We start from the raw sequence: 18,802 nt of genomic DNA, 5'->3' as shown, positions 1-18,802 counted from the left end.
AGCATCTGCTGCACTTGAAACTGAACGATCTCTATCGCTGACAGTTCTTGTGGAGGGCTAGCCATGATCAGTACACATATGAAAAATTGCAAAACGAGAAATACTATGCACAACCAAAAAGCATGAATGTTAGCCTCAATAAGCACAAACAAACACAGTCAGTTCCAGGGCACGTTCTGAAATACAAAAGCAGAGTAAGGCAAGCATGGTAAAAAATCACTATTCTGCAAAAATAGATACACAGGTGTTAGTGGCACCAGGTGGTTGTTTTGAACACTCGAGGGAACATTCTTGTCACCAGTTATTGGCTCAGTCCAGAGATGGATGCCAAGGAATAGGTGAGGGCTGAGACAGAGCAAAATAATTAGGGGCACACGTAATATGTTCTTAACTCCGATTTAATTACCATCAGTTTAGCAAGTCCAATTTTATTCTAAAAGTTCCTTGACACAAGCAAGTTCATCATAGATAGTAATACAGAGATAAGAGGCTAACCAGTAGGCTTCTAATGCACCGAGTGAACTCCACTACCTGACAAGGCTGGCTTCGGTTTGGTGTCTCTTAAGCTGTTTTGTTGGTGGCACTACTCGTGTGTGCAGTAAAGGGTGTGTTTTTGAGCTGGCTGCAAACTGGCAGGGCAGCCACATGGGTTGCTGCTAACCTCTTGACATTGACAGCTATCCAGTTATTTCCAGCTTTTAACCTGTATGCCCCTGCTACTGCCTCCACTGTATCCCAAAGGTGTAATGGAGGCATGTCCAACATGGTTTCAATTCCAGCAGTGGGTGTGCTGCTAATTCTGCCTGTTATGGCTAAGTAGGGCAATGTGTCCTTGATGTCTTTGCAGCAGCATGCGTGAATAAAATCTTCTCAGTTTGTTTCAAGCCATGTAAATTCAAATAAAATACTTGACCTGTCGATAGATGTCTCCACCATCATTGTCAGAAGTGTAACCCACTGACAGGCGGATTTGGCAGGGTTTTCTGCATATATAGGCATGAGTGCAGTATCTGGCACCAACCAGAGAGGACAGAAGTGACATGATGGGGGAAAGTGAGATACGCAGCTCGCAGCAGCTCCAGTCCACTGCGGGACAAGTGAATCAAGTGGTGCGAGGGGCCGCTGCTCCCTCCCCTCTACAAGTGCCAAGCAACAGTCTTTGCTTTCTTTTGATATCCAATGCATGCCTTCATGCCCTATTAAGTGTGTACCACTGATCTCTGTTAAAATTGTTGCTACTTACTCAAACCTCAGCCGCCTCCTTTATAATGAAATCACAATAAGTTGACTCATAAGCAGAGACCCTTGTCTACTCAAATTGTATTTTGTGTCCATTTTCCAGGCAATGCCCAGCTATACAAACTCGTTAAGTTCCCTTTATTTAATATGTCGCTTGTACTCAGTACAGCAGTCCACAGCTGTGCGAATTGTTTGACCTGTATAGATATTGATTCACTCACAGGGGACACAGTACTCACCGGGCAAACAAAGAGCTGTGTAGTCAGCTGCATATTGCTCTACAGTATGGCAGGAAAGCAGCTGGCTGGCCTCTTTTGCTGATTCACCAGTTGTCCTTTGTTGGTGGTATCTGAAAGCATTTGCAGTGTCTCCCTTGCTAAACATTCTCTCTAAACCTGCCCCTTAAATGCAGAAATTGAGACTGTAGGTGGTCGTTACCAGAAAAAAATCTTGGCTTTGTGTACTAACTTGTTCAGGACATCTTGATCATATGCAAGGTGGTGAAAACTAGCAGCGTTCGAATATCAATTAGTGTGAATTCATCCTATACACCGAATGGCCCCCCGTTTTCAGCACAGCTGAAATGTCCAAGAATGGTAGCATGTCATCCTTCTCAATCTTGATAGTGAATTTAATGTTGGAGTGGACACTTCTCATGTGATCGATAAACTGCTGCAGTGCATTTTCACTGAGGCCATATCAGGAAGGAGTCATCAACATACTGTAGGAATCGTCAAGTTGTTCCATGATGTTCTAATGACAACATACTTCTTGTAGCTCTATGAATATTATGAGATGGCGAATGGCACTGCGATGGGGTCACCACCTTCTCCGGCAGTCATGAATTCTTCAGTGATCACTTTGAGAAGCAGGCTCTGAACTCTGTGGCATTGCGTCCATCTTGCTTCCTGCAGTACCTTGATGATACCTTTCTGATAAGGCCTCAAGATGAAAAAGTTACCATTCTGGGATGTCTTAGCTGTGCAGAAGGCACTGTATAGGAAACAAATGCACTCTGACCAATACGTGAATGTTAGTAGATTTAATCACCTTCTACCCAAAAAGGAGTCCTGAGCATGTTAGTACACAAAGCAAAGATTTTGCCTGCAGATTACCACCTACAGTCTGAATTGCAGCATTAAGATATGTGTTCAGAGAGAATGGATAGAACAGTGGAGACACTGCAAATGCTTTCAGAAGCCACCAACAAAGGATGCCTGGTGAATCAGCAGAAGAGGCCAGTGCGGCTACTTTCCTGCCATACTATGGACCAACGAGAAGCAAGTTAGGATGTGTGCTCCAGAGGCTTGGATTGAAGCCAGTGTTTTGCCACCTGCCCACGCCCAAAGATAATAGATATGCTGTGCCCTATTAAAGATCACATAGCTCTTCATATGCCTGATGTGTATGTGCAAGTGCAACCACATCTATAGAGGTCAAACAATTCGCACAGTTACAGAATGTTGTACCAGGGTGTATACGACCCGGGACATCCGGGAGATCTGGGAAAAACCCGGGAATTTTTTTTCATCCGGGAGAAAACTGGGAAAAACCCGGGACATTTTTAGAATTCCGGGAATTTTCCATTGTTTTAGTTTTCAGTTAAATTTTTGTAATTTTGACTGACAAGAACCGATACTCTAACAAAGGATATTACTGTATCCCGCTACTGCAGAATAATACTTCAACAATAAAACATAAACGAGAGAAAAAAACGAAAATAACTTAAATTGCAAACGAAATGCGCCATATACGACGACACACAGTGATCATGCCAGCTTCTGCCAACTGAAAATGTGTCAAAGGCTTTAGGGAGACTATGGAGTGCTTCATAACAACAAATTGCCTCCAATGAGTGTGAAGTCGCAACTGTTTACATTCGATTTGTTTTAGCAGTTACATGCGGGCTCAGGTGCATGCGCAGTTGAGTTACGTTTGGGTAGCAGATTCTCCCGCTGCTGGCTACAGGAATGTGGCTGTTGGCTGTGCAAGCAGTCACAGCAAGCAGCTAGATGCTACCGGGAAAAGGGGGCGCCAAATTCATATCCTTGAGGAAAACAACTTGTTTCACAAAGCGCCTAGCATCCAGCGCACATTTGTCTAGCGATTATTCATATGATTTTGAAACGCTTCCCTGTTGGTTTTTGAACACATTTTAAGTTGATTTCTGAATGAATCATAAGTTGACTTTTGAATGCATGCATAGTGTACGTGATGTCTTCTCGGTGTATCCAAGAAAACGAAATTTTGACAGAAATTTTTTCGCCAGATCGCTGCTACACTAGTAAGGACCGGTAGTACAGCCCCGGCTAGCAGCCGCGTAAATTATATTCTGGAAGTAACGCGGAAAACGTGTTGTTCGAGCACGTAATACGCATAACCGGAAAATAATCGCGGGATAACTAAACCTGTGATTCTGGCAGGGCTAGTGAAGTTAATCGGCGAACAAATTTTGACAGTGGCAGCAATAGCTACAGAATTTGTGATGACAAGATTGTTTGTTAAAACGAGGAAGGAGAAGAAACGGGGACATCACACAAATTATGGAAGAATAAGACGATTCCAAATTTATATAAAAATTTCGTAGTACTACTTTTCGATCTCATGCTTGAGAAGCTGGTGCCTATGAATGAAATGTGAAACTATTTCACCGGCCGGTGTGGCCGAGCGGTTCTAAGCGCTTCAGTCTGGAACCGCGCAACCGCTATGGTCGCAGGTTCAAATCCTGCCTCGGGTATGGATGTGTATGATGTCCTTAGGTTAGTTAGGTTTAAGTAGTTCTATGTTCTAGGGGACTGATGACCTCAGATGTTAAGTCCCATAGTGCTCAGAGCCATTTGAACCATTTTTTTGAAACTATTTCCTAACATAAAGCTCTTTGCTTGTAGTAGGCCTAATAGGCATTTGATATTGGTACTTCGTGGATTATATTCTGTCGTGTTATAAAAATGGCCATTTGTGCCAAAAAAGTCTCGTTTATTTGGTGTGTTACAAAATTGCTGCAATATTAGAAAGGCCTATTTTGTTTTATCTAGCAGACAGTGACAAAATAGACATAATCAGATCGAGAAACCACACCAGTCTTTGGTATTATTTGTATTAACAGCTTTTTCAGTATTAGATAACGACATTTCGATTTTTCATGTAGCAAATCGTTTCACGAACTTTGATGAAATAATAGATTCTTTCGCAGAAAGGAAAGCACGCCATATAAAGCTGTAGCAAGATTAGAGAGAAAAAAATGCTAAGAGCTAAGGTTTGAAGAAATGTGTAATTTCTTGCTTATCTCTTGACAGTATTGGTTTTATATATCCTATATTTAATTTTATGTCACACACAACAGTAAGTTATTAACTAATAGGCCATAAAGAGTTCAGATTTTCTGAAGAGTTCTTGTTCTCTTGATTACAAATAATCCCATCCGTTATTAATTGCGAGATTTTTTTTAAAGAGGAGCAGGAGAGGCACCACAGGACATTTCAATTTCCACTCTCCTGAATATAGTTTGGACGTGTGGTAGAAAAATGCTTTATGAAGAGGCGTGGCACTGCACTTTGGCATACTTACGACCAAATAATATGTCTTACGTTTCCTGTTTATGTTTGACTTTTCAGAAAGATGTGCGCTAAAAGATGAACATGTTTTGAAAATTCGATTTTTTTAGTATTGACCCGGTTCGCAAATGTCGTAGATCCGGGGCTGATGCACAGAGCAGTCTGAGTTATAGTGGGTAGTCTCCATGTGACCCGTGTTTACATTTAGTGATTTTGCTGTTTCCCCTTCTTTTACTTTCACGTTAAATGAAAACAAAACTGGTATCTGTGGCCGGGAGCTATCAGGTGAATTAAAACACATTCACATAATTACGGAAGGCTGGAATATGTCATTAGTTTCAGATTTTATTTTATTTCCACCTTTCTGACAGTCAAGCATTAATCGCCTTGCGGAACAATGAAGTTATTTTTGTCTGTTTGCTAAAGAAATTTGACTTTTGTTAACCTTTTCCGCAGAGACAGTCAATGTATTTGAAACGAAATGTTTAAGTCCACAGTACTGGCTAGTTTCAACTGTTCGCTGCGTTTCAAGTGCATGTTTTCATTTTCTAGCACGTATGGCATTATGCCACAATGAAGAACCAAACATGATATAATACCGTACTGGTGCTCCAAGAAAATTTACATCGTGAAAACCACACTGAAAAGCTTAATATCAGGTCGAGGTCTACCTCATTGGGAATCTGGACACTCGAATATGCTCTTTAAGTATGCACTTTAAATGTGCACATTTTAATATGGTTCACGAAATTCCGATGCTCTTGCAGTATCCTCTGATGTCTTGTTTCTTTTATGACATAATGTATGATCTTTCAATGTTTTACACGTACGTACATACCGGATTCCTAAGTCATGATAGCTGACCAAGCGCGGTGTCGCCTGTTATCTGCGCTCTCTGGCAACTACTGAAACGAACCTATTTCTAAGAAGTTGCGGGAAAATATTGCGAATAGTGGTTTGAAAAGCGTTACTTTCAAAGTAAATATCCTTTTACGTAAGTTGAACTATGTATGAGAATGTACCACGAAATTCTTAAATCACAGAGCGTTTGACCCTCATTTAAAAATCAACTCTTTGATGACGAGCCATTTAGAAGAATTTCGAACCCTGAAGATCAGACATTTATGTCATTATTAAAAATTTTACTGGCACATTTGTGTGATATATCTTAAAGTGTAACACGCGCAAAAAAGGTCAACAGTATATGCGAAAGCTTAGCTTCTCTTGCAGCTTGAGACCACTATTGTATGTGAAAGCTTTGCTTTTCTCATAGGAACACTATGCATATTAAATTAAACTATTAACTTTCCCTGTTTGTGTGTTCGTGCTACTTAGCAGTGATGTTGCTGTTGGCTGACTACATCACGTGTCCTATGCTCTCAATATCCGCCATCATCGGCTGGCGAGATCACGTGACATGAGCTACGAACGGCTTACAAAAGTGCATCAAAATCTCGATTTCAATGATTCAGAAAGTAACATGGGGTGTTTGGTGGAATTCCGATGTATACTTTCGTAATACGAAAATACGCAACGTACAGGTTGCTACACATCAAAGATATATCCAAAACGTGTCTTTTTCCCTGAGTTTCATTTTCTAAAGTACCGGGAAATTGTACTCCCTGAAATTGTACGCCCGTGTATAAAACCATAACCATTCAAAGGACTGATAAGGGAAAATATACTGTCACCCGGGAGAAAATGTATTTTTAACCAGGAAATCTGGGAATTTTTTTTACTTGTCCACGTATACACCCTGTGTACTGATCATAAGTGACATATTAAACAAGGTGAGCTTGGACAAGTCAGACATAGCTGAGCATTGCCTGGAAAATGGACACACAATACAATTTGAACAGAAGAGAATGGTGACTCGTGCACCCACTTATTGGGAATCTGTTATAAAGGAGGTGTTCAAGATTAGAATATACAGCAGCAATTTTAACAGGGACCAAGGGTACACAGTTGGGCATGGGGTTTGGTGGTGGACATTGAAAGAAAGCAAAGATGATTGCTTGGCACACATAGGGAAGTGGGAGTGGCAGTTTCAAACGTGGTGCAAGCTCTTTGTGGCACGTGGCATCACTGGTCCTGCAGTGGACTTGAACTGCTGTGAGCTGTGCAACTTGCCTTCTGTGCTTGCATGGTTTCAGCTCTTTCTGATTGGTGCCAGATGTTGCACTTATATCTGTGAAAGCGGCACTCCTGACAACAAAGGTGGAGATAGCCATCGAAAGCTCAAGTATTTTATTGTAAATGATGTGGCTTGAAAAGAGAGAAGATTTTATTTAAGCAGGCTAATCTCTGCACCTTGCCAAGCTCCTTAATAGCCACCATCTATTCTACATTATCCCACCTTACTGTAGCTCCATAAATTACCATAGGTCTTACTACAGTGGTGTATATCCAGTTCATACTTATGGCATTTGAAACCCAGTTTTTACCAAAGACCCTTCTAGTTCACATAAGAGTAGTTTTTGCCTTGGAATGTATATTCTGTCTATGAGGGGTCCATGATAGGACCGCATCCAGGGTTATCCCTAGAAACTTCACTACCCCCTCTAATGGTTAAGTTTTACTGAGGAGCTTGAGATTTGCTTCCTCATAAATGATAACTACAACAATTTTCTTGGGACAGACCCAAGTCATGTTTTCTGCACCAATATTCTACAATGTCTAGTACTCATTGTGCCATTGTTCAACTAGTAACTAGCAAATTTGTTGGGTATTACTTTGACTAAATCATCAATGTATCCTTTGCAAAAGTAGCCTCTAGTCTTTAACTCATTCGTTGACCTCTAGGTTACACAGTCGTATAGACAAGACCCCTCCTTGTGGACACTGCCTGCTGACATTCATTCTCATTTTCTCATTCATCATGTTGGCTTCTACCTTTCATCTACTTAGAATGATATTAATCTAGTTGCATATGGTGGTTCTCAGTGCCAAGCTCTTCTACTGTTCTAATCATGGATTTGGAGATTGTATTGCTAAAAGCCCCCTCGATGTTCAGGAAAATGCAGAGAGCTATATCCTGAAAGTGTTGGGCTTTTTCCACCTTCCCAACAATTTGGTGAAATGCTGTTTCATATGATTTCCTGCTTGATATGCATGTTGATTTACATGTAGAGGAACCTCAGTTAACCTCTTGTCCTTAACATGCACATTAACCAGTTTTTCTAATGTATTTGGAAGGAAGGACAGACTGATTGGTCTCATATCCCTTGGCCTTCGTATGATCAGTTCTCGCTGGCTTCAGAATGAAAACAAACCTCTCTGTCCTCCAAACACTAGCACTGATTTCTGCTGTCAGGCAGACAGTGAACAGTCTACATAGGAATCTAATTAAATCCTCTCCTACTTGTGTCAGTAGAGCTGGAAAGATACCAACTGGGCCTAATGACTTAAGTGGTTGAAACGTTAACGCCTCCCACTCGATTTTTTTTTTTTTTGAAATTAGTACATTTTCTAGCAGTTTCCAACTATACCCCTCTGATTACTTGTAAACTAGTGTCTCTGAGGGACTGACATGTGGTATTTGTTTTCTGCAAGAGTGCACTGAGGGAAGTGTGTCAGTGCATTGAGAGAAGTGCTTGTTGCTGAGCACATATAGTGTCTCACTTGCTGATCTTATATACGAACCATCCTCCTTCCTGAAAGTATTTCCTGGATTATTTGGTATTCTAGTGAAGATTTTTCGAAGTCTAGCACAAGTAGCTGTGCTTTCCACTTCCTCACAGAATATCTTCCAGGGAGATAGCTTCGCTTGCTTGCAAGGTCGTATCTGACCAGGGCTTCTGGATATTTTGCACATTGTCCTTTCTTCCTTGCAAGATTGAACATTCTTGTTACCTGCTTCTTTTACGCTTCCAGGTTAGTTGTTGCACCATGGTAAATTTCTGTTTGTGCACTTCTTGGTGATTGGGCAGTATTCTAAATATGAGGTCGTAATGGTAATGGCAGATGTCACTATGCCTGTGATTTCCTCAAAATCTGCAGAATTCCTTACCAAAGTTCTGACTTCAGATAAGTGTGAGTTTAGGTGTTTCTTATATGCTTCTCAGTCTGTTTTTCCATGATTCCTATATGCCAAGGTCTGTTTAACACCGATTTCAACTTCAAACTTAATATACATGTGGTCAGTTAAGGATGGCTCCATCGCCATATGCCATTATGACATAATTGCCTATTATAGTGGACCAAGAAGTTACGTCAATTACTTCTCTTCTTTTATCCCTGAAGGTAGGTTCCCTATAACTATTCAAAATTTCCAGATTATTATGTAGTAGAAATTTGAGTAAGGTGCTCACTTCTAATGTCGGGATGCTGCTTCTCCACACCAAGTTGTGACCATTGGCATCACAACCAACCAGCAGTTATTCATTATGCTGTGAGCAGTTATTTACCAGTCTCCTCGTTTCCTGGGAGGGAGTAGTACTGTCCTCATAAGAAAGGTAATCTGAGACATCTGCATCTACGTGATTACTCTGTTATTGTCAATAAAGTGCCTGGCAGAGGGTTCAAGCTGTCTCTCTAGCTTTCCACACTCGAACGGCGTGCGGGATGCATGAGTACTTAAATTTTTCTGTGCAAGCCCTGATATCTCTTATTTTATCATGACGATCATTTCTCCCTATGTTTTTGCAATCGGAGGAGAAAACTGGTGATCAAAATTTCATGAGAAGATCTCTTCACAATTAAAAAAAAACTTTTTTTTTAACGGTTGCCACTCCAATTCACATATTATGTCTGTGGCTCTGCCTCACCTATTTCGCAATAATTCAAAACAAGCCGCCGTTCTTGGAACTTTTTCGATGTCATCGGTCAGTCCCACCTGAAGCGGATAAGCACAGCAATACTCCAGAATAGGGCAGACAAGAGTGGTGTACCGTATTTACTCGAATCTAAGCCGCACTTTTTTTCCGGTTTTTGTAATCCAAAAAACCGCCAGCGGCTTAGAATCGAGTGCAAAGCGGAAGTTCTGAAAAATGTTGGTAGGTGCCGCCACAACTAACTTCTGTCGTCGAATATATGTAGCGTTTTGCAGGCACAAAGATAAATACTGGCACCAAAACCTCTGCGTCAGTAAATAAATTTTTAAAAAAGGTGGAAGACGAGCTTTTTTTCTCCGCCATGAGTTTCGAACACTGCATTTTCATACATTATCCAACGAAGTAAATACAAATTCCGTATTGTTCATCTTCAAATGTAGCAGCATTTCAATGCACTATGAAAATCTGACTGGCAAGACTGTTTGGGATGTTTATCAATATGGCCAACTCTGTGTTCCGAATTTTTTCCTACCTGTGAGAAGAGATGGTTGCTAATAGGAACTTTTATGAATTGTGAATCACATGCAGTATTCTCTTCACGATAATTATAATAATACGAATATGCCATGTATTCTTTCGTGTTTGCTGCTATCTCATTTAAATCCTGTCTTCCTAATAAACTACAAAACTAGAGTGAGACAACAGCAAACGCGGAAGAATATACATATCTTGTCATGTTTATATTCATATTATTCTTATGCCGAATAGTAATACAGTCAGAAATGAAGCACGGCAATTGATTAGATTTTTAAATTTAAGATGACTCTAATTTCTGTGCAGAATGTAATGTACTAAAGAGGCGTCTGCAAAGATTTTCAAACGGAGAAAAATTTTTGCTAAACTCTCGTTCAGAACATCTTCTATCATATGCAGTCTATTATTTGGCGGTAGCGCGCACCAAAGCAAGCCATGCCGCGAGCGGCTACAGGTCGTAAACACTCATTATCAGAATGCGACAAACAATGCATAACACAGTACAGTAATGAATTTTCAGCTGTGAGTGACGTAAACACCTATAACAAAGAGAACGGCACTTATCAGATCAAAGAAAAATAAGCAGTCAATTCAAACCAGATGAAGCATGTGCAGAAGGAAGGGTACCCGTATAAATACGGACGGAGCGCCTGACGCATAGCAACGGCTACCTGGTAAAGCTTAACTGCTAAGCTTACAACTCGAACCAAACTACTATAGCTGTATCGTCATTCATTCGACCTAAATTGTGTCTCATACTACAATGGACCAACTTTGTTTCGATTTAGAGGTGCGGCCTAAAACTTTTCTCTCCCATTGAATTTCGAGTCTCAGATTTCAGGTGCGGCTTAGATCCGGGAAAATTTTTTTCCTCGATTTCGAGTGTCATTTTTCAGGTGCGGCTTAGATTCGAGTGCAGCTTAAATTCGAGTAAATACGGTAAGCAGTCTCTTTTGTAGATCTTTTGCACCTTCTAAGTGTTCTGCCAATGAATCACAGTCTTTGGTTTGCTCCACCCACAACATTATCTATATGATCGTTCCAATTTAGGTTATTTGTAATTGTGTACCGAGCAAGGTGGCACACTGGTTCAATCCCACTTCTGGCCATCCTGATCTTCTCCTCCTCTTTCTCCTTGTAATTGTAATCCCTAAGTATTTAGTTGAAGTTACAGCCTTCAGATTTGCATGACTTATTGCGTAATCGAAATTTAGTGTATTTCTTTTAGTACTCAAGTGAATGACTTCACGCTTTTCTTTATTCAGGGTCAACTGCCACTTTCGCACCACACAAATATCTTATCTAAATCATTTTCCAATTCGTTTTGGTCATCCGATGGCTTTACAAGATGGTAAATTACAGCATCGTCTGCAAACCATTTAATAGGGCTACTCAGATTGTCTCCTATGTTGTTAATATAGATCAGGAACAATAAAGGGCTTCTTTGGGGAACATCGGATATTACTTCTTTCTGACAAGGAATCACGAATCCAGTCACACAACTGGGGCGATATTCCATAGGTGTGGTTAGAAGATGCTTGTGAGGAACAGTGTCAAAAGCCTTCTGGAAATCTAAAAGTATGGAATCAATTTGACATCCCCTGTCAATAGCACGCATTACTTCATGAGTATAAAGAGCTAGCTGTGATTCACAAGAACAATGTTTTCTGAACCTGTGCCGACTGTGTGTCAATAAATCATTTTCTTCAAGGTATTTCATAATGTTTGAACATAGTATATGTTCCAAAACCTTACTGCAAATCGACATTAGTGACATGGGCCTGTAATTCAACAGGTTATTCCTATATCCCTTTTTGGATATTGGTGTGACTTGAGCAATTTTCCATTTGTTAGGTACAGAACTTTCTATGAGTGAGTGGCTGTATATAATTGATAAATATGGAGCTATTGCATCAGCATACTGTGAAAGGAACCCGACTGGTATACAATCTGAACCAGAGGCCTTGCCTTTATTAAGTGATTTAAGCTGCTTTGCTACACCGTGGATATCTACTTCTATGTTACTTATCTTGGCAGTTGTTCTTCATTCTACAGATCAATACAATTTCCTATGTGCTTCCTTCCTCACATTGTTTCATCCTGAAGGTCACTAAGTCCCTGGAACAGAAGTTTGCCATCAGCATGACTGAAATTCCATTCTTTACATAAATGTTTATTCTGTTATTCTTTAAATTTATAGCATAAATCAACTTACCTCCAGTTTTCCCAAGGCCTGAAATGCCCCGTTTATATAGATAGGGTTCCTGGATAACAGCAACATCCACCTCCTGTCTTCCCAGAAAAGGACTCAGGGCAGCAGTTGCTCCTTTACTGTGTTGCAGGTTCATTTGCAACAATTGTAGTCTCCAAATTGCATCCTTGGTGATTTCTGATGTCCTTGGTTATCATGATGACAACCTGTGAGAACCTTAAGTACAATTTCAGGTCCTGTTCTCTTATTGCCATGGGATTTTTCACCGGGTTGCATCTCAAGATTTTGGCCATCTGGTACAATCTTTCAGATGATTACCTCCAATCCTCATGTTGAGAACTTCTGGTTCTGCATCTTTAGTTTCTCAAACAGAGCCTTTGGAGAAGTATCCTTACAAGTTTTGATATCCAAATTGATACCTTTGCGGTCTTTAAGAGCTCAGCTGCTGTCTTGTCCAGCAGCTTCACCTCCTCTCAAAGAGGGTGTCTTGGCTACTGTCTCTATAAGTCACTCCATGGTTCCATCCCTTCATAGACAAAGATAAGAGCACATGTGGCGAGATAGACCCTCCTGAATTTGGATCTGGATGTGTGCCCTCCCCAGTCATTTCAAAGAGAGCCATCTGAATAAGCTCCATTTGCTGTGAAGTGATGTTGACCAGTGGATGTCCCTGCTCGATAACTGTCATCTTGCCATGGCTTTTTCTGGACCCATTTATCCTGAGAATTTTGTGTGTTAGATTCCTCCTTTGGTCTCTTGTTCCCTGTCTTTCAGATAGAAGGGGTCTGATTACCCCCTTCATTCTGAGACATTCTTTTTTCCAGAAGTCTTAGTTTCAGGACCTTTTAGATCCTTCCATTCATCTTCTTTTTTCTTTTGTTGTTTGAGGAGTTTCCTCCTCTGAGACCCAGGCAAGGATTTGATTGTGACCTTATGCAACTTCTGAGTAACAGTTTCCCCTCCTTGGACTGACCATATAACCAGTTGCGGAAACAGTTTCCAGTTGTTCTATCCAAGATGCTTGTGTATTTGAAGTTTCAAGAAATCCACCAGTTTTTGTTTTATTTTCTGTGTTTTCCTTTGTGGTCCCATGCACATTGGGGATCTGTTCGGTCGACACCAAGGAACCCCATGTGGTGCAAGGCTGATTACTCAGGGAGCTCGCTTGGTACCCCTGTGGCTCTATTAATGACACATCTTACCATGTGCCACACACCCTCGGCACCGATCACACAACACGTAGGGTTGGGTATATTGGTAATTGGGGAAGGACTGTGGCAGTGAATAGGCAAGAGATAGTTGGACATTCTTCATCTGTTCGTCCATTGAGGCCTGTCAGGCGTAAGAGATCCTGCCAGTAGCTGTGCTACTGCCAGCATAGCTTCTTCCAAAGATGCTAGTCTCTCTGCTGTAATGGACAGTGCTTGTACAAGGTGATGTCCCCTGCAGAGCTATTACACATTAATATTATTTAATTTTGCAGGTGTCAGTGCACATATTTTCACATCAAGAATGTACATAGCAGTGACATTTGTCAACACTGAGCTCTGGGAGCAGACGTGACATGTCTTACTCATGAGCTTTCAAACTATGAAGTGCCAATTTTGGGTGAAGTCTGACTACTAAAAGATGGCTGTAGAATAAACTGTTGTTTTGTAAACTAGATTATGCTTTGTAAATCGGCTAGGCTGTAGTTTATTGTTTTGGATGAACTACAAGAACTAATATGAAAGAGAAAAAATTGCTGGTAGAAATTTATGAATATATATAGATTTTATTATTTTTCCATGATCTGGATCCCCTTGTTTACATGTATGCGCACCATAATGCAAATGAGGGTAAATTACATGAAACTATTAATTAGTCAGTTAGTTAGTCAATGCTGTATGTCATTTTATATGGAAAAAATAAAGTAACAAAAGTGTGTAGTCGATGCTTGGAGTGTAACAATAGTTATGGTGAAATCTGCCATGGAGAACAGTAATAGTCAGTGATGTTAGTTATTACATGCCTGTATGTTAATTAATTTCAGATGAGTCATAGTATTTTAAAAGGAAAATGGAACTGCCAGACTTTCTGATGGTGTGGGTCACTTTTCCCAAATGAACTGATTAGTTTATAAGGTTTTGCAGACTTTGCATATTGTGAACTGTAGTACTGTACTGTCATCAGTTAATTATATTTTCAGATTATGAGTGCCCTAATGGCAACTAATTTCATCAGTGTAAATAGAACAACCAAAATAATAACCTGGGCAATAAATTCAACTAAAAGTAAGGCTAATTAAGATATTGAGATTTTTGTGTAAGTGTTACATGTGAATAGCTAAATGACATTTAGGGTGGGGGAGGGGGGTGGCGATTGTTGTTTATTGGAGTAGAAAAAAATATAACAGATGGGACGAATCCACGTTCATATGCCACGCTTTCCAAATTTTTGTTATTCCGTGCTGGACTTTCCATTGTAAGAAGTATAGGAGGTATATTGTGATAAGAAACTGACACTTGTGCTTTTCTCTTAGGTCCTCACACAATTCTACCGCCAACCGCAGTCCCGCCACCAGGACAGCAGCAGTTACCTCCTCCACAGTTTGGCAGCACAGTACTTGGTTCTCCAAGTCACATGTATCTCCCGCAGCAGGCTCAGCCGCAACAGCCACCCCTGCACCAAGGCCCCCAAATGCATCAACAACCCCCTGCTCCTGTCCCAGCTCCTGGACCTGAGCCCCCACAGCCAGTCCAACATCCACAACAGCAGCAGCAACAGCAATCACAACAGCAGCAACAGCAGCCTCAACAGCAACAGCAACCACCTCCTCAGCATCAGCCTGCATCACAAGGATACCAACCACAGCATGCCATGGCTACAGTATCATATCCTTACCAGGTAAGTACTAAATTGGGCCTTTTACTGTTACTGTTGACTTTCCTGTGACATTAACATGAATCAAGAAACCTGTTCCACAATAATTTGCATCACCCATTGAATATTTTTATTTAAACAGTACTATCGTAAAATGTAAGTCAGTTTTCTTGATTTTGCTACTATAGAACTTAGTACAAGTAATAACAAACTCAGTGATTGTATGACATGGAGATAGTAAAATCACTTCTCAGCCAAATCTTTCAGCAGATGTGGATTGTCTTGACACAGCAGATTATTTCCTGTGCTATGAGCCTGCAGATTTGTATCTGAAGTTATCTAGTCCTGATAAAAGTATTACTATGTTATCAAAAATCCAAAGATTATTTTATTACATATAAGAATATGTGTTATCCCCCAAACTATTGTTATTTCCACTTTTCATGAGCACATTGATTTTGCTCTGCCAGAAAAAAAACCAGGATAATTGCTGGAACTGTGGCACAGTGTGGAATATATTTTTATGTGTGGATGTATAGAGTTCTTTCTTGGTTAAATTGTTAACTCATAGAATGGAGCAAAATAATTTTCTCATTCCTTAACTCCAACAGAGATCTTTGCCCACCACAGTTGGCACTTAGTGCTAGGAGCTGACAGTGGCTGTTGGAGTGGCTGTTGGCACATGAAGAGTGTGTGTCTGTGTGTGTGTGTGTGTGTGTGTGTGTGCGTGCGTGTGTGTGTGTGTGTGTGTGTGTGTGTGTGTGTGTGTTGCTATTGTTCTTTCTTTTCCTACATCTGAAGGAGGACTCTGTCTGATAATTTATAAAATTTAGTAGCCTTCTTTCAATATGCGTGACACTCAACATCTGTTCTGTAGTATCAATCTTCCCTCTTTCATATTGTAAAATTTTATATAATTCACAGGCAAGTGGTCCCACACAAGTATGTAATAGAATTTGTTGTTGAGGAAGGCAGTTAATAATCGTTGCTTAGCAAGTACAGTAGAACTCCAGTTACCCAAAGTGCAACTATCTGGATCATCAAGTAACCAGATCACTTCGAGCAAAAATTAATTTGTACTGTATGACTACAATTGTTTATTTTGTTCAATAATTATTACAGTATACAGCACATTGTGTATTTATTATCATTATAAAATCAGTCAGCATGAATGTATTCAGACAAAATATTCCAGTGAACACTGAATACAGTATGCACATTGTTGTATGTGAAAAATTGTTAGCAGACAAACTAAAAGTCCTTCAACAATTAGACAAAGGCTTGAGTAGCAAGCAGTTAGTTGATGTTCCCAAATTAAACACTTCAGCTATTTCAGACATAAAAAAGTCCTCAATTTTAAACTTCTGAAGATGAGAATTCGCTGTGGAAAATTATAAAAATGGCAGAAAAAAAAGACATTGAGTAGGCCATATTCAAGTGGTTTTTACAGCAGTGCCCCTTGGAAAACACCCTTTCAGGGCTGATTGTTTGAAAAAAAAAATCGAAACTTTTAGCCAAAAAAATCGACAGTTTGTTTTCATTTAAAATGGGCAGTGGCTGACAAAATTTCAAGGCAAGGCATGGTGTACATGAGTTGGATTTAAGTAGTGAAAAGCTGTCATCAGACCCAAGAACAACAGAAAATTTTATTGAAGAAATTCAAAATTGAAGCAGAACCTTATGACCCTGAATTTTTGTACAATGCAGATGAGGCAGGCCTTATTTTGGAAGGGTTTATTTGAAACAACTTCAACTTCTAAAAGGGGAACTAGTGCTCCTGGCCATAAGATTAGTAAAGATGATGTAACTGTGCTGAACTGTACTAACTCTACAGGAAACCACAAAATACTCCTTATGTTGGTACAAAAATCTAAAGAATCATGGCTTTCCTGAAATATTAAACTTCCCAGCTTTTTCAATAATCAGCCAATGGTCTGGATGACTGCTACTGTGTTTTTTGAATGGTACAATTAAATTTACATACATGAAGTAAAAAGTACCAAGATACCATAGGGAAAGAAGGCAGTAAGATGCTGTTAATTCTGGACACCGCACCCACCCATTTCACAGGAAGCCTTCTTGATAGAAAAGATGGAATGTTTAAAAACACTCTTCCTGCCACCAAACATGACAAGTTTACTGTAGCGAATGGACCAGTCGGTTATTGAAACTATGAAGTACCATTACAGAAGACAACTTTTGAGGAAGCTTTCCATAGAAGATGGAAATGTACAAGGCAATGTGGCCCAGTACCAAAAATTGATTTTAAAAAAACTGCTCTTACATAGTGATAGAAGCATGGAATTTCGTGGAGACAAGCACATTAAAAAGAAGTTGGAATAAATTGAAAGGCATTTCAACCAAACATGAGGTACAGAAAAAAACAACATGAAGAGGAAGAAAGAAAAGTGGCAGATGTTGAAATATCACTGGAGGATATAAGAAAGATTCTTTTTAAAATTCCTGGACATTCACATAGCAGCTTGTGATTCTTTGGACCCTGGATTCCAAATTCTCTGTGTTGATGAAATCATTCAAAGTATGAGATAAGAAACTGATGCCCAGGAGGATGACATTGTCACTGAACTGAATGTGAGACCATCAGCTGCTGAGGCGTTTATGTGTATTCACACTTTGATAATATGGATGGAGGGGCAGCCTGAGTGCGACCATATGCAGCTGCTTACCCTCAAGCGGATGTGAGACTTGGCTGAATGAAAACGATTCGAGACAGCAAAACAACTGACTATGATCAATATGTTCAAAAACTGATGTTAGATGTAAGCACATTACAGAACCTAAACATAATTATTTTGTAGTCTTTAAACTAATATTTTAGTAGTATGTCTACACAAATTTAGTTTTTTTTAGAGTTCTACTGTAATAGGATATTTTAGGATATTTTTTTAGTGATAGGCCTGACTGAAATAATTCCAGAAGACAATGAATAATTCTTTTGCAGCTGTTCGTACTGCCTCAGATTTCTATTAAAAAAAAAAATAATAATAATAATTAAATTTACACAAGCTTTTTGGATATTAAGATTTAAATTTCTTAGTTTTGTGATCTGCTCAATCATCTATCATATTTTTACAATCGAGTCCTCTGACCTAGACTTCCAGATTGAGTTTCTGTATGCCATGAACTCATATCGTTGTTGTTCTGGTGGTGGTTGATCCTCCTGCCCCCCTCCCCCCCCCTCATACTACTCTCCATTATAAAGTTGATGATTCGTTTATTCCTCATGATGTGTCCTATTAACCAATCTCTTCTTTTAGTCAAATTGTGCCATAAATTTCTTTTTTCTCCAATTCAGTTCATTGCCTCCTGATTAGTTATGTGATATGCCTATGTAATCTTAAATATTCTTATGTAACATCATATTTCAAAAGCTTTTATTCTCCTCCTGTCTGAACAGTTCATTGTCCACATTTAACTTCCATAAAGGACTACACTCAAAGTAAAGACTTCGAAACACTTAAATTTATATCAGATGTTAATGAATATGCCTTCTTCAGGAAAATTTTCCTTGTTATTGCCAGTGTAAATTTTATATCCTCTCTAATCTGGCCATTGTCAGTTATTTTGCTATGCATAAAGCAACTCATCCACCGATTTTTGTGTCTCAT

The 18,802-nt window shown here is 39.7% G+C and overlaps 1 protein-coding gene across 5 annotated transcripts in view; it reads left to right on the top strand.

Moving 5' to 3' along the window:
• LOC126412848 (uncharacterized) overlaps positions 1-18,802 on the top strand; it is a 309,701-nt gene that overhangs the window by 236,776 nt on the left and 54,123 nt on the right. For all 5 annotated transcript variants that reach the window (XM_050082699.1, XM_050082700.1, XM_050082704.1 and 2 more), the window contains one exon: positions 14,833-15,197. In XM_050082699.1, coding sequence (XP_049938656.1) covers positions 14,833-15,197 — 365 coding nt within the window. The remainder of the gene's footprint in view (positions 1-14,832; positions 15,198-18,802) is intronic.

This window comes from Schistocerca serialis, chromosome 7 (genome assembly GCF_023864345.2).
Source record: "Schistocerca serialis cubense isolate TAMUIC-IGC-003099 chromosome 7, iqSchSeri2.2, whole genome shotgun sequence".
Lineage (NCBI taxonomy): Eukaryota > Metazoa > Arthropoda > Insecta > Orthoptera > Acrididae > Schistocerca > Schistocerca serialis.
This window is presented reverse-complemented; position numbering and strand designations above follow the sequence as displayed.